Source organism: Symphalangus syndactylus, chromosome 16, assembly GCF_028878055.3.
Source record: "Symphalangus syndactylus isolate Jambi chromosome 16, NHGRI_mSymSyn1-v2.1_pri, whole genome shotgun sequence".
Classification (NCBI taxonomy): Eukaryota; Metazoa; Chordata; class Mammalia; order Primates; family Hylobatidae; genus Symphalangus; species Symphalangus syndactylus.
In genome coordinates, this window is record NC_072438.2 from 16,476,166 (window position 1) to 16,491,922 (window position 15,757).

General features: G+C 47.0%; 1 protein-coding gene across 4 annotated transcripts in view; it reads right to left on the reverse strand.

The window, feature by feature from the left end:
* Nucleotides 1–491: 491 nt before the first annotated feature.
* STK32B (serine/threonine kinase 32B) overlaps nt 492–15,757 on the reverse strand; it is a 440,365-nt gene continuing 425,099 nt past the window's right edge. For all 4 annotated transcript variants that reach the window (XM_055245661.1, XM_055245659.1, XM_055245660.2 and 1 more), the window contains one exon: nt 492–2,535. In XM_055245661.1, the coding sequence (XP_055101636.1) occupies nt 2,397–2,535 (139 nt within the window). In that variant the 3' untranslated portion in view covers nt 492–2,396. The remainder of the gene's footprint in view (nt 2,536–15,757) is intronic.

Genomic DNA, 15,757 nt, shown 5'->3' on the forward strand with positions numbered 1-15,757 from the left:
AATATGTGCAGACGAGGGCTGAAAGGCATCCCCAGTAGAGAGAACAGGACAAATGAAAGCAGGAAAGTGGAAAATCAACAAGTCTGTATGGAAAGGAAAATAGTGGTTCATTTGCACCTGTGTGTGTGCTGTATAAAGGTTTGAGTGGTAATTTGAGGGAATGTTAAAGAGTGTCTTTCTCTGGATGAAGAATTTTCTGTACTTTTTCCTTAGTGAATAGATGGTACCTTAGGAAATATAAAATAGTAACAATAATCATGTAGCTTGTGATCAAGTTAGATAGAGCCTTGAATTGCCAAGCTAAGTTTGATTTCATCTGTGGCTTGGTGTCCATACCACCAGTCAAAGTGATTCCATCATTGGCTTGGCGTCCACACCACCAACCATGCCCATTTTTGTGTTTCTAATTAAACTTGAGTCTCTTCACGCTAAAAGGAACGTGGCCCATCCCACCCAACCCTGAGTTAAGAACAAAGTGGTGAGAAGCAATGTCCAAGAAATAGTTTATTCCAAACAAGAAATGCCAACTTGAACAGAACCAGGAAATCTGGTGTTCCTAGGGCGACTTCCAGCTCCTGCCCCTAATTCGTGAACTCAGCCCAATAAAAAAAATTTAAGAGCCTCCAGGGTCACAGTGAGGAGAGGAGCAGGCCCCTTATTTCCTGGGGAAGGTGGGTAGCAGGACGGTTGTTCATGGGAACATGAAGTAAAGAAAAGTGTGCAAAACAAGTCAACTGACGAGGAGCACACAATCCAGAAATAGCCTCAGTTCAAAGGAGGAAAACAATGACTATTATTTCTTTTTAAAAAAACAAAAATATGAAACCTAACCATACATTAAAATGTCTTTTAAGAAATCTAAGAGATGACATGGACAGCCCCAAGGATTGAGTAATCATATAAAAAGTGAAAAATGGAAGTCAGATGAAAAAATACAAACACAATCGAACTTCAGCAGGATGTAACAAATATCAAAGACTCCAGGAAGAACATTTGGAAGAATCCTAAACAAACAGGAGGCTTGTTTGCACAGAAAACTGACCTGCCGGGTGAGTGAAGGAAGAAAGTATCTAAATAATGATGATGATTATGCTGACAAAAAAGTCCACGAGTCATCCAATGCTTGGGGTTACACACAGGATCTTATTTAACCCTATAACTCCCCTGCAATGTTAGTTTTATTGTCCCTGTTTAAAAATGAGGAAACTGCCATTCAGAGCGATTGCATGCTTTGCCTAAGGTCTCCCGGTTAGTAGCCAGCAGGGCTGGATTCTGAACACAAACCTGACTCCAAAGTCAAGTCTAAGCTTTCCCTGCTCATCCCAGCATCTTCCAGTTCAAAGGCAAGCTTCTCCCTGAGCCGATCAGAACGTAGTTTGCTTTTTGTGTGAACCCATTTTTCCTCCTGAAATAAACTTTCTAAGCACCCATGCTTCCTAATGTATAAATAGGGAGCCGCCCCACCAATACCGATTGGGTACTCTCTGTACGAAGATGCTGACTGACAAGCTGATTTTACACCCTTCCCAAGAGAGAAAACCCTGAAAGCTGATTGATAGAGTTGGAGAGTTCTGCTGCAGGTCTGGGCTTTCGGGCCAGTTGGATGGGGTGCTGATTACACTCCGTAGGAGTAACCAACGCTCAGCGACCCGACTCTCATCTGAATGGACACCTGTGTGCCATCCCAGCACTGGGGATACGGTGGGGGTGAGGACTGCTGAAATTAAAAGGTAAGGATAGTCTTCTTAAATGAGGGGAGGAGTGAGACCACAGCGCTGAGACCTTGGGGACAAGGCTGGTCTGCATGCTGCACCCTTACAAGCTCAGAAGGACTGTGGCCTGCCAGAGAATGCACATGAAGACACTTCAGGTTTTGCTCCAGGATTTGGCAGTGTTGTTTCCATAGAAGGGGCCAACATATCAGACCTTTATTTTGCTGTCAGGGCTGTGTTTTTCGAAAGTGCCCTCTAACAAGCTAGGATGTGCCAAATTGCAAAGTCATGACGGTCTGATTGCTTTGGGGAATGGGGTCACTTCAAATATTAAGGTTATATTTTGCATGTAAAAATGATTTTATAACTATCAAAGGTTTTTCATGTTTCCTACCTAATTGGGTTCTCCCCATAATCTTGTCATTTGAAGTGGGGCAGAAGTGTTTAACCCCTTTAGTAGATGCAGAAAACTGAGGCACAGAGAGGGCGTGACTTGTCTGAGGTCACACCTGAGTCAGTCATGGAGATGGGACCAGAACCCAGGCTTCCCAGCTCCAAGTCCAGGGCTTTTTCTGCATCTCATGTTTTCAGGGGTGAGACAGGGACCATCAGGGCACAAAGAGGGGCTCTGGGTGGGCAGGGCAGAGACGAGTGCAGTCCTGTTGAGCAGCAACAAGTGTGGGCTTAGCTGCTGCAGCCACGGGTGCAGGTGTGGGTGAGGAGGTTGTTGTTGCACCCGTCCTGGAGCTTGCTTTGGGCCTGGCCTCCAGCTCGGCTGTCGGTGTCCAAGAGCTGGCTGCCCTGTCCCTGCTGCCTCCTGAGCCTGCAAACAAGCACAGATCTGAGTTAGTGGTGCGGCATGGGGTTGGGCAGGCAGGGCAACTGCAGAGCCTTCAGCTCAAACCTTCCCCTGCCTGGGAAGATTGATCATTAAGGCATCCAGGGTACTGTGCACTGGAGCCAGATGGGCCTTGGATCAAAGCACAGCTCAGGCGCACTTGGGTGAGTTACTTAATGCATAGTGATTTCTCTGTCTATAGAATGGAGATAATAATTCCCATCTTGTGGTTCCTTGTGATGTTTACTTGAGATCACATATTTATATTTTTGTATGTATCATATATTTATATTGCCCAAGCTCACAGTCAGTAAAGGTGGTGAGTCCCAGGTGTCATTCATTCAGTATACGTGTATTAAATGCCCACTAGTGTACCAGCCACCATGCCTAGGAGCAGGGGATCCTCTGGCAAGCCAAACAGTCATATTCTTTGTCCTCAAGGAGCTCACTGTCAAAAGGGAAGACAGGCACTAATCAAATAATCCCACAAACAAATATCCAAACTGTTGGATAAATCAAAGACGCCATCTTAGGCATCGGTTCTGGGTTCTTCCCCCTCCACTTGGCGCCCCCTAAACCCACCAAGCACAGCCTGCCAAATAAGCACCCAATCAAAGGAAACACCTCCTGCTAGCCCTGAGGTCCCGCCCTCTGACCAATCACCAATCACCACATCACCCTAAAGGACATAAATACTCAGCCCCAGCAGCTCTCTCTCTCCCCCATGCAACCTGACCGCTACCTCTCCAATAAAGATCTCTTGGCTGCCACCGGTGTCATCTCTGACTAGCCTGTCGCTCTTCATTTTGGTGCTGTGACTCGGATCAGGATTCCCCACCTTTAGGTGGGACCCTGATCCCCTTCCCAGGCTCAGTCTAGACCTCTGGCCAGCTTCCACCCATTTTCCTGTTCACGGAGCTCTTTGCCCACCACCGGCCTCATCTCGGTAAGTTTTCCCCTCCCGGGCCTACCTCTTGGGCAAATCGCCAGACCCTAGCTGCTCCCATGATGGACACATTTTGCCCGACGCCCTTATGGCAGTGGTAGGCCCCTGTCATTCATTCACTTCCACCTCGGCCTGCAGGGAACAGAGTTTTCTCCCTCTCCTCCTCGCGTCTCCGGCCTGGGCTCCTCTCCTTCACTCGTTAAAATCCTGGTACCAGGGGACCCACGGCCTCCCGCCTCTCAGAGGCTCCTCAGTCCTTCCGTTTCGGTGATGATCGATCCAGAGGCTCTGACTCGCTCCGTGGCAAGCAGCCAGCAGGGGGCGCCCTGCCTAGCTCATCGCCGTCTATTCCTTCCTCTCATTATGGGAGGCTCTGCATCCCTGCCGGCCGACTCCCCGCTACAATGTCTCCTAAATAATTTGTCGGCCCTTGGCCTCGCCTCAGACATCAAACCAAAACACCTAATTAAGTTTTGTACTCAAGATTGGCCCACCTATCCCCTAGACAACCAAAACAAATGGCCTCCTTATGGCTCTCTCAATCCTAATCTTCTTCGGGATCTCTACAACAACTATTGCATGCAAACAGGAAAATGGGTAGAGATCCCATATATTCACGGCTTCTTCCTCCTATGGGACAGACCTAACCTCTGCCTCCCTTGCGAACCCCAACAGCTCCTTGCCGCTCTTAAACTGCCAACCCCTCCCTCTGCCCCCTTCGACCCAGCCGACGAGCCCCTGCCATACCACCACCCTCCGCCCCGCCTTCCAGCCGCCACCCTTCCGGCTTCCGTCCAACCCCAACACCCAACAGCTTCCCCTCCCCCGACTTCCGCCTCCTCACCCTCCTCACTGCCCGCTCTCTCCTCGTCGTTTAGCCCTCCCATTACTCGCTCAAAATCTTCCCACCCTGTTCTCGCCCCCCTCAGAGAAGTGGCCGGGGCAGAGGGCATCGTTTGCATCCACATCCCTTTCTCCATAGCTGACCTATCTCAAATAGAAAAACGTTTAGGTTCTTACACCTCTAACTCTTCTTCATACATCAAAGAATTTCAGTACCTTTGCCAAGCTTATAGCCTCACCTTCCATGACATCTACACAGTCCTTTCTAACACCCTTCTTCCTGAAGAGCGTAGGCGAGTTTGGGAACATGCTTGCGCTCATGCAGATGAGGTCCACCAAACAGCCCCAGCCCTGCCACTGGGGGAGCAGGCGGTGCCAGAACAGGAGCCCAACTGGGACTATAACACACAAAACGGCACAGCAGCCCGAGACCATTTCGCCACTTGCCTAATAGCTGGACTGCGTAAAGCAGCTCAGAAGGCAGTCAATTTTGAAAAACTTCATGAAATAATATAGGACAAACATGAAAACCCCTCCGCTTTCCTTGACCGCCTTACAAAGGCACTTCAACAATATACCACTATAGATCCCGAAACCCCCAACGGTAGACAACAACTCCTCATGTCCCACTTCTTTGCCCAAAGCTTCCCTGATATCGGAAACAAATTAAAAAAGCTAGACAGAGGCCCCTTCACTCCCCAATCCGAGATACTAGCAACGGCATTCACGGTTTATCATAACCGGGACGAGAAGGCAAGAAAACAAAAATACCAATTATTAGCACAGGCCCTCCAGGCCCCTTCTCAGCCCATAATAAAATCACACAGCCACAAGGCGTTGTCTGGTCATCGGCCCACACATGAGCCCTCTGGTCCCTGCTTTAAATGTGGAAAGGAGGGACATTGGGCCTGGCAGTGCCCAAGTCCCAGTCCCCCCAACAAACCATGCCCCAAATGCCACCTGTCTGGCCACTGGGCCGTAGACTGCCCTGGCCCCCGAAGGGGAGCCAGGCCAGCCTCCAGCTCTACACCCGACCTCCTAGGTCTGGCCATCGAAGATTGACGGGGCCTTGGGACTCCTCTCCCGACACAAATCATCACTGCTCAGGAGCCCAGGGTCTCGTTAACAGTAGATGGATGGCTTATCACATTTCTCCTTGACACCGGAGCTACCTTCTCGGTTTTGAGGGAATTGTAGGGTGTCACTTCCCTTTTTGGATCTCCTATAGTCGGGGTTGGAGGCCAAACCATACGTCCGAGAGCCACCCCTCCTCTCTCCTGCACCTTCTCCAGCCACATATTTTCTCACCAGTTCCTAGTCATGCCCCAATGCCCCCTTCCCCTACTAGGAAGGGCTATCCTCTCTAAATTCAAAACCTCTATCACCTTTAATCCAGCCACCCTCCCAAAATCCACCTCACTCATTGCCTTAGTTGCTGATTCCATATGCCAGGCTCCTGCTCCTCCTCCACCTTCGCTCCCAACAGGTGTCAATCCTGTAGTTTGGGATGCTACCACCCCTTTGTTAGCACTATGCACCCCCATACAAATCTCGTCAAAAAGCCACATTACTTTCCCAGCCAACCCCAATATCCTCTCCCCACCTCTAGTCTGAGGGGATTACAACCAGTTATCTCCAATCTCCTCAGGAAGGGGTTCCTTAGACCCACTCGCCATTCAACACCCCCATTCTTGCAGTAAAAAAATCCAATGGCACATTCCACCTCGTTCAGGACCTCAGGCTCATTAATGAAGCCGTTAAACCCATTCACCCCCTAGTCCCCAACCCCTATACTCTCTTGTCCTCAATTCCTCCAAGCGCCACACACTTCTCATTAGTTGATCTCAAGGATGCTTTCTTCACCATTCCTCTCTCCCCCCAATCACAAGATCTCTTTGCTTTCACCTGGACTGACCCAGACACCAAACAGTCACAACAACTGACATGGACCGTTCTTCCCCAAGGGTTCAGAGATAGCCCTCACATTTTTGGCCAAACCCTAGCTTCAGACCTAAAAACACTGAGACTTCCCCAATCCGTCCTCCTGCAATATGTAGATGATCTCCTTTTGTGCAGTCCTTCTCTAGCCGTCTCCCAGGCCAACACTACTTCCCTTCTCAATTTCCTCGTAGACAAAGGCTACCGAGTATCCCCTCAAAAGGTCCAACTCTCATTAACACAAGTCACCTATCTAGGAGTCCTTCTCTCTCAAGACTCAAAGGCCATCACATTAGATTGCAAAAGCTTCATCAAAAACCTCCCCATCCTCAAAACAAAACAAGAAATCCTCTCATGCTTAGGACTAGCAGGCTACTTTAGAACATGGATCCCTAACTACTCCCTCCTAGCAAAACCCCTCTACGACCTGTCTCGAGGAGCCCCATCCGAGCCCATAGACTCCGCAGCCCAACGACCTTTCCACTCACTTCAACAAGCACTGTTAAGAGCTCCAGCTCTACACCTTCCAAATTTAGAAGAACCTTTTGTTTTATACGTCCACAAGCACCGTGGCCTAGCCCTAGGAGTCTTGGGACAAATGCAAGGACCCACATTCGCTGCAATAGCATATTTGTCCAAACAACTGGACCCCACCATGCGAGGGTGGGCCCCTTGCCTCCAGGCCTTGGCGGCTGCCTACTTGCTGGTCGTAGAATCTAAAAAACTCACATTTGGGGCCAACGTTACCATCACCTCCCCCAACCAACTAAAGGAACTTCTAACACACAAGAGCCTGCAAACACTCCCTGCCTGCCACGTCCTGTCACTACTTGTCTCTTTCCTACACGATCCTACTGTTTCATTCCAATCCTGTGTGCCCCTCAATCCCGCCACCCTCTTACCTCTTTCACAAACCCCCCCTTTACATAAGTGTATCGAGACTTTAGAGTCCCTCCTACCGTGTCCAAGCCACATCTCTGAAGGACCTTTAGATAGCCCAGATCACACATGGTTTACCGATGGTAGCTCCTTCTCATTAAACGGACAGCACCTAGCAGAGTACACTATAGTCTCCCTAACCCAGACCATTGAAGCAAAGCCCCTGCCCTCCCAAACTACCAACCAACAAGCTGAACTCATAGCAGCCACTCAAGCATTCCAACTGGCAGCAGACTCCTCACTCACACTATACACAGACTCCAAATATGTTTTCCACATCTTACTCTCCCACTCTGCTATTTGGAAAGAGAGAGGACTACTCACAACAAAAGGAACATCTATCACCAATGCTACCTTCATCACGTGCCTTCTCCAAGCCTCTCTACTTCCTACCAAAATAGGAATAGTCCACTGCAAGTCCCACCAAGCCGACTCGTCCCCAATAACACAAGGCAATAATAAAGCTGACCAAGAGGCAAAACAGGCAGTGCTGTCGTTTCTGCCCCGCACAATCATGATAACAACAAACAGACTTCCAAACCCTTCACAGTACACACAAGACCCTCCACAACACTCACAGCCACCTAACCTCCCAAAGCACACCCTCTTTTCATACCTCCACTCTATCTTCCATAGAAGCCCCCAATCATTAAAAACATTTCTAAGCTCCTTCTTCACCCTCGATTCTTCAGATCTACTGTTCCTCCAACAGCTCACATCTACCTGCTCCATTTGTCAACGTACAAACCCACAAACCCCACTAAGGCCGGGACCTTTCCCAACTCACCAATCCAGAGGACATATTCCGGGAAGTGATTGGCAACTAGATTTCACTCATATGCCCCCCGTAAAAAAACTTAGCTATCTCTTAGTCCTCGTAGATACCTTTTCTGGGTGGGCTGAAGCATTCCCAACCACAAACAAAAGAGCCAGCACAGTTGCCTCTATCCTTTTATCAGAAATTATCCCAAGATTCGGAATCCCAACCTCTCTCCAAACTGACAACAGCCCTAAATTCACTTCCCACATTTCACAAGACATAACAACTACACTTAATATCCCCTGGCACTTCCATATCCCATATCACCCCCAGTCCTCAGGAAAGTTGAACGAACGAATCGCACACTCAAAGAGACCCTTACCAAACTCTCCTTAGAATTACATCTAGACTGGGTTAAGCTATTGCCTACAGCTTTGTTCCGACTCCGAGTTCTGCCAAAAAAGCCTTCCCTTATGTCCCCTTTTGAAATCATGTATGGTTGCCCGGCACTCCCACCTGGCATTGAGCCCACTTCAAAAATAGTCCCAGCAGGCATCAGCTACCCCCTCCTGTCCTTCATCCGTGGTGAGCTATGGAAAAGGCAAGACTGCCTCCTTCCCGATGCCACCAACCCACAACCTCCATTTCCCCTCAAGCCAGGAGAATGGGTTTTCTACTCTCTACCAAGCCACACACAAGTAGCCCCACTAACCCCAAAGTGGAAAGGGGCCCTCCAAATTGTGCTTTGTACCCCTACTGCCACTAAGCTCCAAGAATCACCAGGGCATCTAACTCCTTGGCTTCACATTTCCAGGTTAAAACCAGCCATGAACCCGGATCAAACAAGAAGTCTAGCCGCCTCCTCACATTCCACAAAATACACTTGCACACCCATACCTCACAGCCCTCTCAAACTCTGCATTTCCAAAGTGCCATCCCTTCCGCCCATTCCAGAAGCCTAAAGTCCCCCCACCATGCATGTTCCTCCCTCTGGGACACTCTTAAACCCCCTCTCATGGCTTGGCTTCTTTCCTTCCTAGGCCCATTACTGGGGGCCCTAGCGTGCTGTGCTCTACTCCCTTGCCTTACTAGGTTCAATATTTAACCAAACGTTTAACCAGCTTCTCCTTAGAAACTACCAACTTCTAGCAACGTGTGAAGACACAACTGGCTCTAGAGAAAACCTCACAGAGTGCTGACACCCCGTCCATCAACAGCTCGCCGTCACAAGTTGCCTCTACAAGGGTATGTCTGCTTAAAGCCTCCTACAACCCACACCCTAAATTAAACTGTCATTTTATTTTCCTACAGCTCCATAGCCCACCCCCAGGCTATTAAAGATGGACACTAACCAGTTCCATCAGTTCCTAACCAATCTCCACACCGACAGCTGGCTCATCGATGATCCAACCTTACCTCTAAGGTGGCTCACCGCACTCAGCGACCTCTACCTACAAGGCACACCCCAAGAAATTTTATCCCTACTGCTCGGAATCATACTCCTACTATACCCCAACCCTCCCAAGCCAAACTCCCTTCCACTTTCCCCCTCACAACGCCCCTTCTCAGCAGGAAGCAGCCAGAAAGACGACAATGCCCACTTTCCATTTTAAACCAATAAAAAGGGAGGAATATTGGAGGAATCAAAGATGCCATCTTAGGCATTGGTTCCAGGTTCTTCCCCCTCCACTTGGCGCCCCCTAAACCCACCAAGCACAGCCTGCCAAATAAGCACCCAATCAAAGGAAACACCTCCTGCTAGCCCCGAGGTCCCGCCCTCTGACCAATCACCAATTACCACATCACCCTAAAGGACATAAATACTCAGCCCCAGCAGCTCTCTCTCTCCCCCGCGCGACCTGACCGCTACCTCTCCAATAGAGATCTCTTGGCTGCCACCGGTGTTGTCTCTGACTAGCCTGTCGCCCTTCACAAACAGTTAAACACAGACTTACAAAATATCCTATTACAAACTATCTTGAGAGGGATGATTCCAAAGATTGCATTTCCTAGCAGTTGGCCACTTGGTCACCTTTCACATGTTGGAAGATGTCAATATCCCTCTGTTTCTGACCTTCAAGTTAAAGTTCATTCACTGTACCGCAGCTGTCACTGCATGTGGATGGTGGCAGCAAGAACGGAATGGAGACATTTAAAGAGGCAGTGAGAATTTTTAGAGCAGGGAAGAACTCAACTCACATCCTGGCTCTCAACACTTTCTACTTGAGTTATGTTAGTCAAGTCACTTTATCTTCTTAGCCTCAGCTTTCTTATGTAAAACTAGGGATTATAGGTCGGTGGAGCCAAGATGGCCAAATAGGAACAGCTCCGGTCTACAGCTCCCAGTGTGAGCGATGCAGGAGACGGGTGATTTCTGCATTTCCATCTGAGGTACCGGGTTCATCTCACTAGACACTGGGTGCAGGACAGTGGGTGCAGCGCACTGTGCGCGAGCTGAAGCAGGGCGAGGCATTGCCTCACTCGGGAAGTACAAGGGGTCAGGGAGTTCCCTTTCCTAGTCAAAGAAAGGGGTGACAGATGGCACCTGGAAAATCGGGTCACTCCCACCCTAATACTGCGCTTTTCCAGTGGGCTTAACAAACGGCACACCAGGAGATTATATCCCGCATCTGGCTTGGAGGGTCCTATGCCCACCGAGTCTCGCTGATTGCTAACTAGCACAGCAGTCTGAGATTAAACTGCAAGGCCACAGCCAGGCTGGGGGAGGGGCGCCCACCATTGCTCAGGCTTGATTAGGTAAACAAAGCAGCCTGGAAGCTCGAACTGGGTGGAGCCCACCACAGCTCAAGGAGGCCTGCCTGCCTCTGTAGGCTCCACCTCTGGGGGCAGGGCACAGACAAACAAAAAGACAGCAGTAACCTCTGCAGACTTAAATGTCCCTGTCTGACAGCTCTGAAGAGAGTAGTGGTTCTCCCAGCACGCAGCTGGAGATCTGAGAACAGGCAGACTGCCTCCTCAAGTGGGTCCCTGACCCCCGAGCAGCCTAACTGGGAGGTGCCCCCCAGTAGAGGAAGACTGACACCTCACACGGCTGGGTACTCCTCTGAGACAAAACTTCCAGAGGAACGATCAGGCAGCAGCATTCATGGTTCACAAAAAATCTGCTGTTCTGCAGCCACCACTGCTGACACCCAGGCAAACAGGGTCTGGAGTGGACCTCTAGCAAACTCCAACAGGCCTGCAGCTGAGGGTCCTGTCTGTTAGAAGGAAAAGTGACAAACAGAAAGGACACCAAAAACCCATCTGTACATCACCATCATCAAAGACCAAAAGTAGATAAAACCACAAAGATGGGGAAAAAACAGAGCAGAAAAACTGGAAACTCTAAAAAGCAGAGCACCTCTCCTCCTCCAAAGGAACGCAGTTCCTCACCAGCAACGGAACAAACCTGGACGGAGAATGACTTTGACGAGTTGAGAGAATAAGGCTTCAGACGATCAAACTACTCCGAGCTACAGGAGGAAATTCAAGCCAAAGGCAAAGAAGTTAAAAACTTTGAAAAAGGGCCGGGCGCGGTGGCTCACGCTTGTAATCCCAGCACTTTGGGAGGCCGAGGCGGGCGGATCACGAGGTCAGGAGATCGAGACCACAGTGAAACCCCGTCTCCACTAAAAAAAATACAAAAAATTAGCCGGGCGTGGTGGCGGGCGCCTGTATTCCCAGCTACTCGGAGAGGCTGAGGCAGGAGAATGGCGTGAACCCGGGAGGCGGAGCTTGCAGTGAGCCGAGATTGCGCCACTGCACTCCAGCCTGGGCGACAGAGCGAGACTCCGCCTCAAAAAAAAAAAAAAAAAAAAAAAAAAAAAAAAAAAAAACTTTGAAAAAGAATTAGACGAATGTATAACTAGAATAACCAATACAGAGAAGTGCTTAAAGGAGCTGATGGAGCTGAAAGCCAAGGCTCAAGAACTACGTGAAGAATGCAGAAGCCTTAGGAGCTGATGCGATCAACTGGAAGAAAGGGTATCAGTGATGGAAGATGAAATGAATGAAATGAAGGGAAAAGGGAAGTCTAGAGAAAAAAGAATAAAAAGAAACGAACAAAGCCTCCAAGAGATAAGGGACTATGTGAAAAGACCAAATCTACGTCTGATTGGTGTACCTGAAAGTGACGGGGAGAATGGAACCAAGTTGGAAAACACTCCGCAGGATATTATCCAGGAGAACTTCCCCAATCTAGCAAGCCAGGCCAACATTCAGATTCAGGAAGTACAGAGAATGCAACAAAGATACTCCTCCAGAAGAGCAACTCCAAGACACATAATTGTCAGATTCACCAAAGTTGAAATGAAGGAAAAAATGTTAAGGGCAGTTGGAGAGAAAGGTCGGGTTACCCACAAAGGGAAGCCCATCAGACTAACAGCGGATCTCTTGGCAGAAACTCTACAAGCCAGAAGAGAGTGGGGGCCAATATTCAACATTCTTAAAGAATTTTCAACCCAGAATTTCATATCCAGCCAAACTAAACTTCATAAGTGAAGGAGAAATAAAATACTTTACAGACAAGCAAATGCTGAGAGATTTTGTCACCACCAGGCCTGCCCTAAAAGAGCTCCTGAAGGAAGCACTAAACATGGAAAGGAACAACCGGTACCAGCCACTGCAAAATCATGCCAAATTGTAAAGACCATCAAGGCTAGGAAGAAACTGCATCAACTAACGAGCAAAATAACCAGCTAACATCATAATGACAGGATCAAATTCACACATAACAATATTAGCTTTAAATGTAAATGGACTAAATGCTCCAATTAAAAGACACAGACTGGCAAATTGGATAAAGAGTCAAGACCCATCAGTGTGCTGTATTCAGGAAACCCATCTCACATGCAGAGACACACATAGGCTCAAAATAAAAGGATGGAGGAAGATCTACCAAGCAAATGGAAAACAAAAAAAGGCAGGGGTTGCAATCCTAGTCTCTGATAAAATAGACTTTAAACCAACAAAGATCAAAAGAGACAAAGAAGGCCATTATATAATGGTAAAGGGATCAATTCAACAAGAAGAGCTAACTATCCTAAATATATATGCACCCAATACAGGAGCACCCAGATTCATAAAGCAAGTCCTGAGTGACCTACAAAGAGACTTAGACTCCCACACAATAATAATGGGAAACTTTAACACCCCACTGTCAACATTAGACAGATCAACGAGACAGAAAGTTAACAAGGATACCCAGGAATTGAACTCAGCTCTGCACCAAGTGGACCTAATAGACATCTACAGAACTGTCCACCCCAAATCAACAGAATATACATTTTTTTCAGCACCACACCACACCTATTCCAAAATCGACCACATAGTTGGAAGTAAAGCTCTCCTCAGCAAATGTAAAAGAACAGAAATTATAACAAACTGTCTCTCAGACCACAGTGCAATCAAACTAGAACTCAGGATTAAGAAACTCACTCAAAACTGCTCAACTACATGGAAACTGAACAACCTGCTACTGAATGACTACTGGGTGCATAACCAAATGAAGGCAGAAATAAAGATGTTCTTTGAAACTAATGAGAACAAAGACACAACATACCAGAATCTCTGGGACACGTTCAAAGCAGTGTGTAGAGGGAAATTTGTAGCACTAAATGCCCACAAGAGAAAGCAGGAAAGATCTAAAAATGACACCCTAACATCGTAATTAAAAGAACTAGAGAAGCAAGAGCAAACACATTCAAAAGCTAGTAGAAGGCAAGAAATAACTAAAATCAGGGCAGAACTGAAGGAAATAGAGACACAAAAAACCCTTCAAAAAATCAATGAATCCAGGAGCTGGTTTTTTGAAAAGATCAACAAGATTGATAGGGCACTAGCAAGACTAATAAGAGAGAAGAATCAGATAGACGCAATAAAAAATGATAAAGGGGATATCACCACCGATCCCACAGAAATACAAACTACCATCAGAGAATACTACAAACACCTCTACGCAAATAAACTAGAACATCTAGAAGAAAGGGATAAATTCCTCGACACATACACCCTCCCAAGACTAAACCAGGAAGACGTTGAATCTCTGAATAGACCAATAACAGGCTCTGAAATTGAGGCAATAATTAATAGCTTACCCACCAAAAAAAGTCCAGGACCAGATGGATTCACAGCCAAATTCTACCAGAGGTACAAGGAGGAGCTGGTACCATTCCTTCTGAAACTATTACAATCAATAGAAAAAGAGAGAATCCTCCCTAACTCATTTTATCAGGCCAGCATCATCCTGATACCAAAGCCTGGCAGAGACATAACAAAAAAAGAGAATTTTTAGACCAATATCCTTGATGAACATCGATGCAAAAATCCTCAATACAATACTGGCAAACTGAATCCAGCAGCATGTCAAAAAGCTTATCCACCATGATCAAGTGGGCTTCATCCCTGGGATGCAAGGCTGGTTCAACATATGCAAATCAATAAATGTAATCCAGCATATAAACAGAACCAATGACAAAAACCATATGATTATCTCAAGAGATGCAGAAAAGGCCTTTGACAAAATTCAACAATACTTCATGCTAAAAGCTCTCAATGAATTAGGTATTGATGGGATATATCTCAAAATAATAAGAGCTATCTATGACAAACCCACAGCCAATATCATACTGAATGGGCAAAAACTGGAAGCATTCCCTTTGAAAACTGGCACAAGACAGGGATGCCCTCTCTCACCACTCCTATTCAACATAGTGTTGGAAGTTCTGGCCAGGGCAGTCAGGCAGGAGAAGGAAATAAAGGGTATTCAATTAGGAAAAGAGGAAGTCAAATTGTTCCTGTTTGCAGATGACATGATTGTATATCTAGAAAACCCCATCATCTCAGCCCAAAATCTCCTTAAGCTGATAGGCAACTTCAGGAAAGTCTCAGGATACAAAATCAATGTGCAAAACTCACAAGCATTCTTATACACCAATAACAGACAGAGAGCCAAATCATGAGTGAACTCCCATTCACAATTGCTTCAAAGAGAATAAAATATCTAGGAATCCAACTTACAAGGGATGTGAACGAACTCTTCAAGGAGAACTACAAACCACTGCTCAGTGAATTAAAAGAGGACACAAACAAATGGATAGGAAGAATCAATATCGTGAAAATGGCCATACTGCTCAAGGTCATTTATAGATTCAATGCCACCCCCATCAAGCTACCAATGACTTTCTTCACAGAATTGCAAAAGACTACTTTAAAGTTCATATGGAACCAAAAAAGAGCCTGCATTGCCAAGTCAATCTTAAGCCAAAAGAACAAAGCTGGAGGCATCACGCTACCTGACTTCAAACTATACTACAAGGCTACAGTAACCAAAACAGCATGGTACTGGTACCAAAACAGAGATACAGACCAATGGAACAGAACAGAGCCCTCAGAAATAATGCCACATATCTACAACCATCTGAATCTTTGACAAACCTGACAAAAACAAGCAATGGGGAAAGGATTCCCTATTTAATAAATGGTGCTGGGAAAACTGGCTAGCCATATGTAGAAAGCTGAAACTGGATCTCTTCCTTACACCTTATACAAAAATTAATTCAAGATGGATTAAAGACTTACATGTTAGACCTAAAACCATAAAAACCCTAGAAGAAAACCTAGGCAATACCATTCAGGACATAGGCATGGGCAAGGACTTCATGTCTAAAACACCAAAAGCAATGGCCACAAAAGCCAAAATTGACAAATGGGATCTAATTAAACTAAAGAGCTTCTGCACAGCAAAAGAAACTACCATCAGAGTGAACAGGCAACTTACAGAA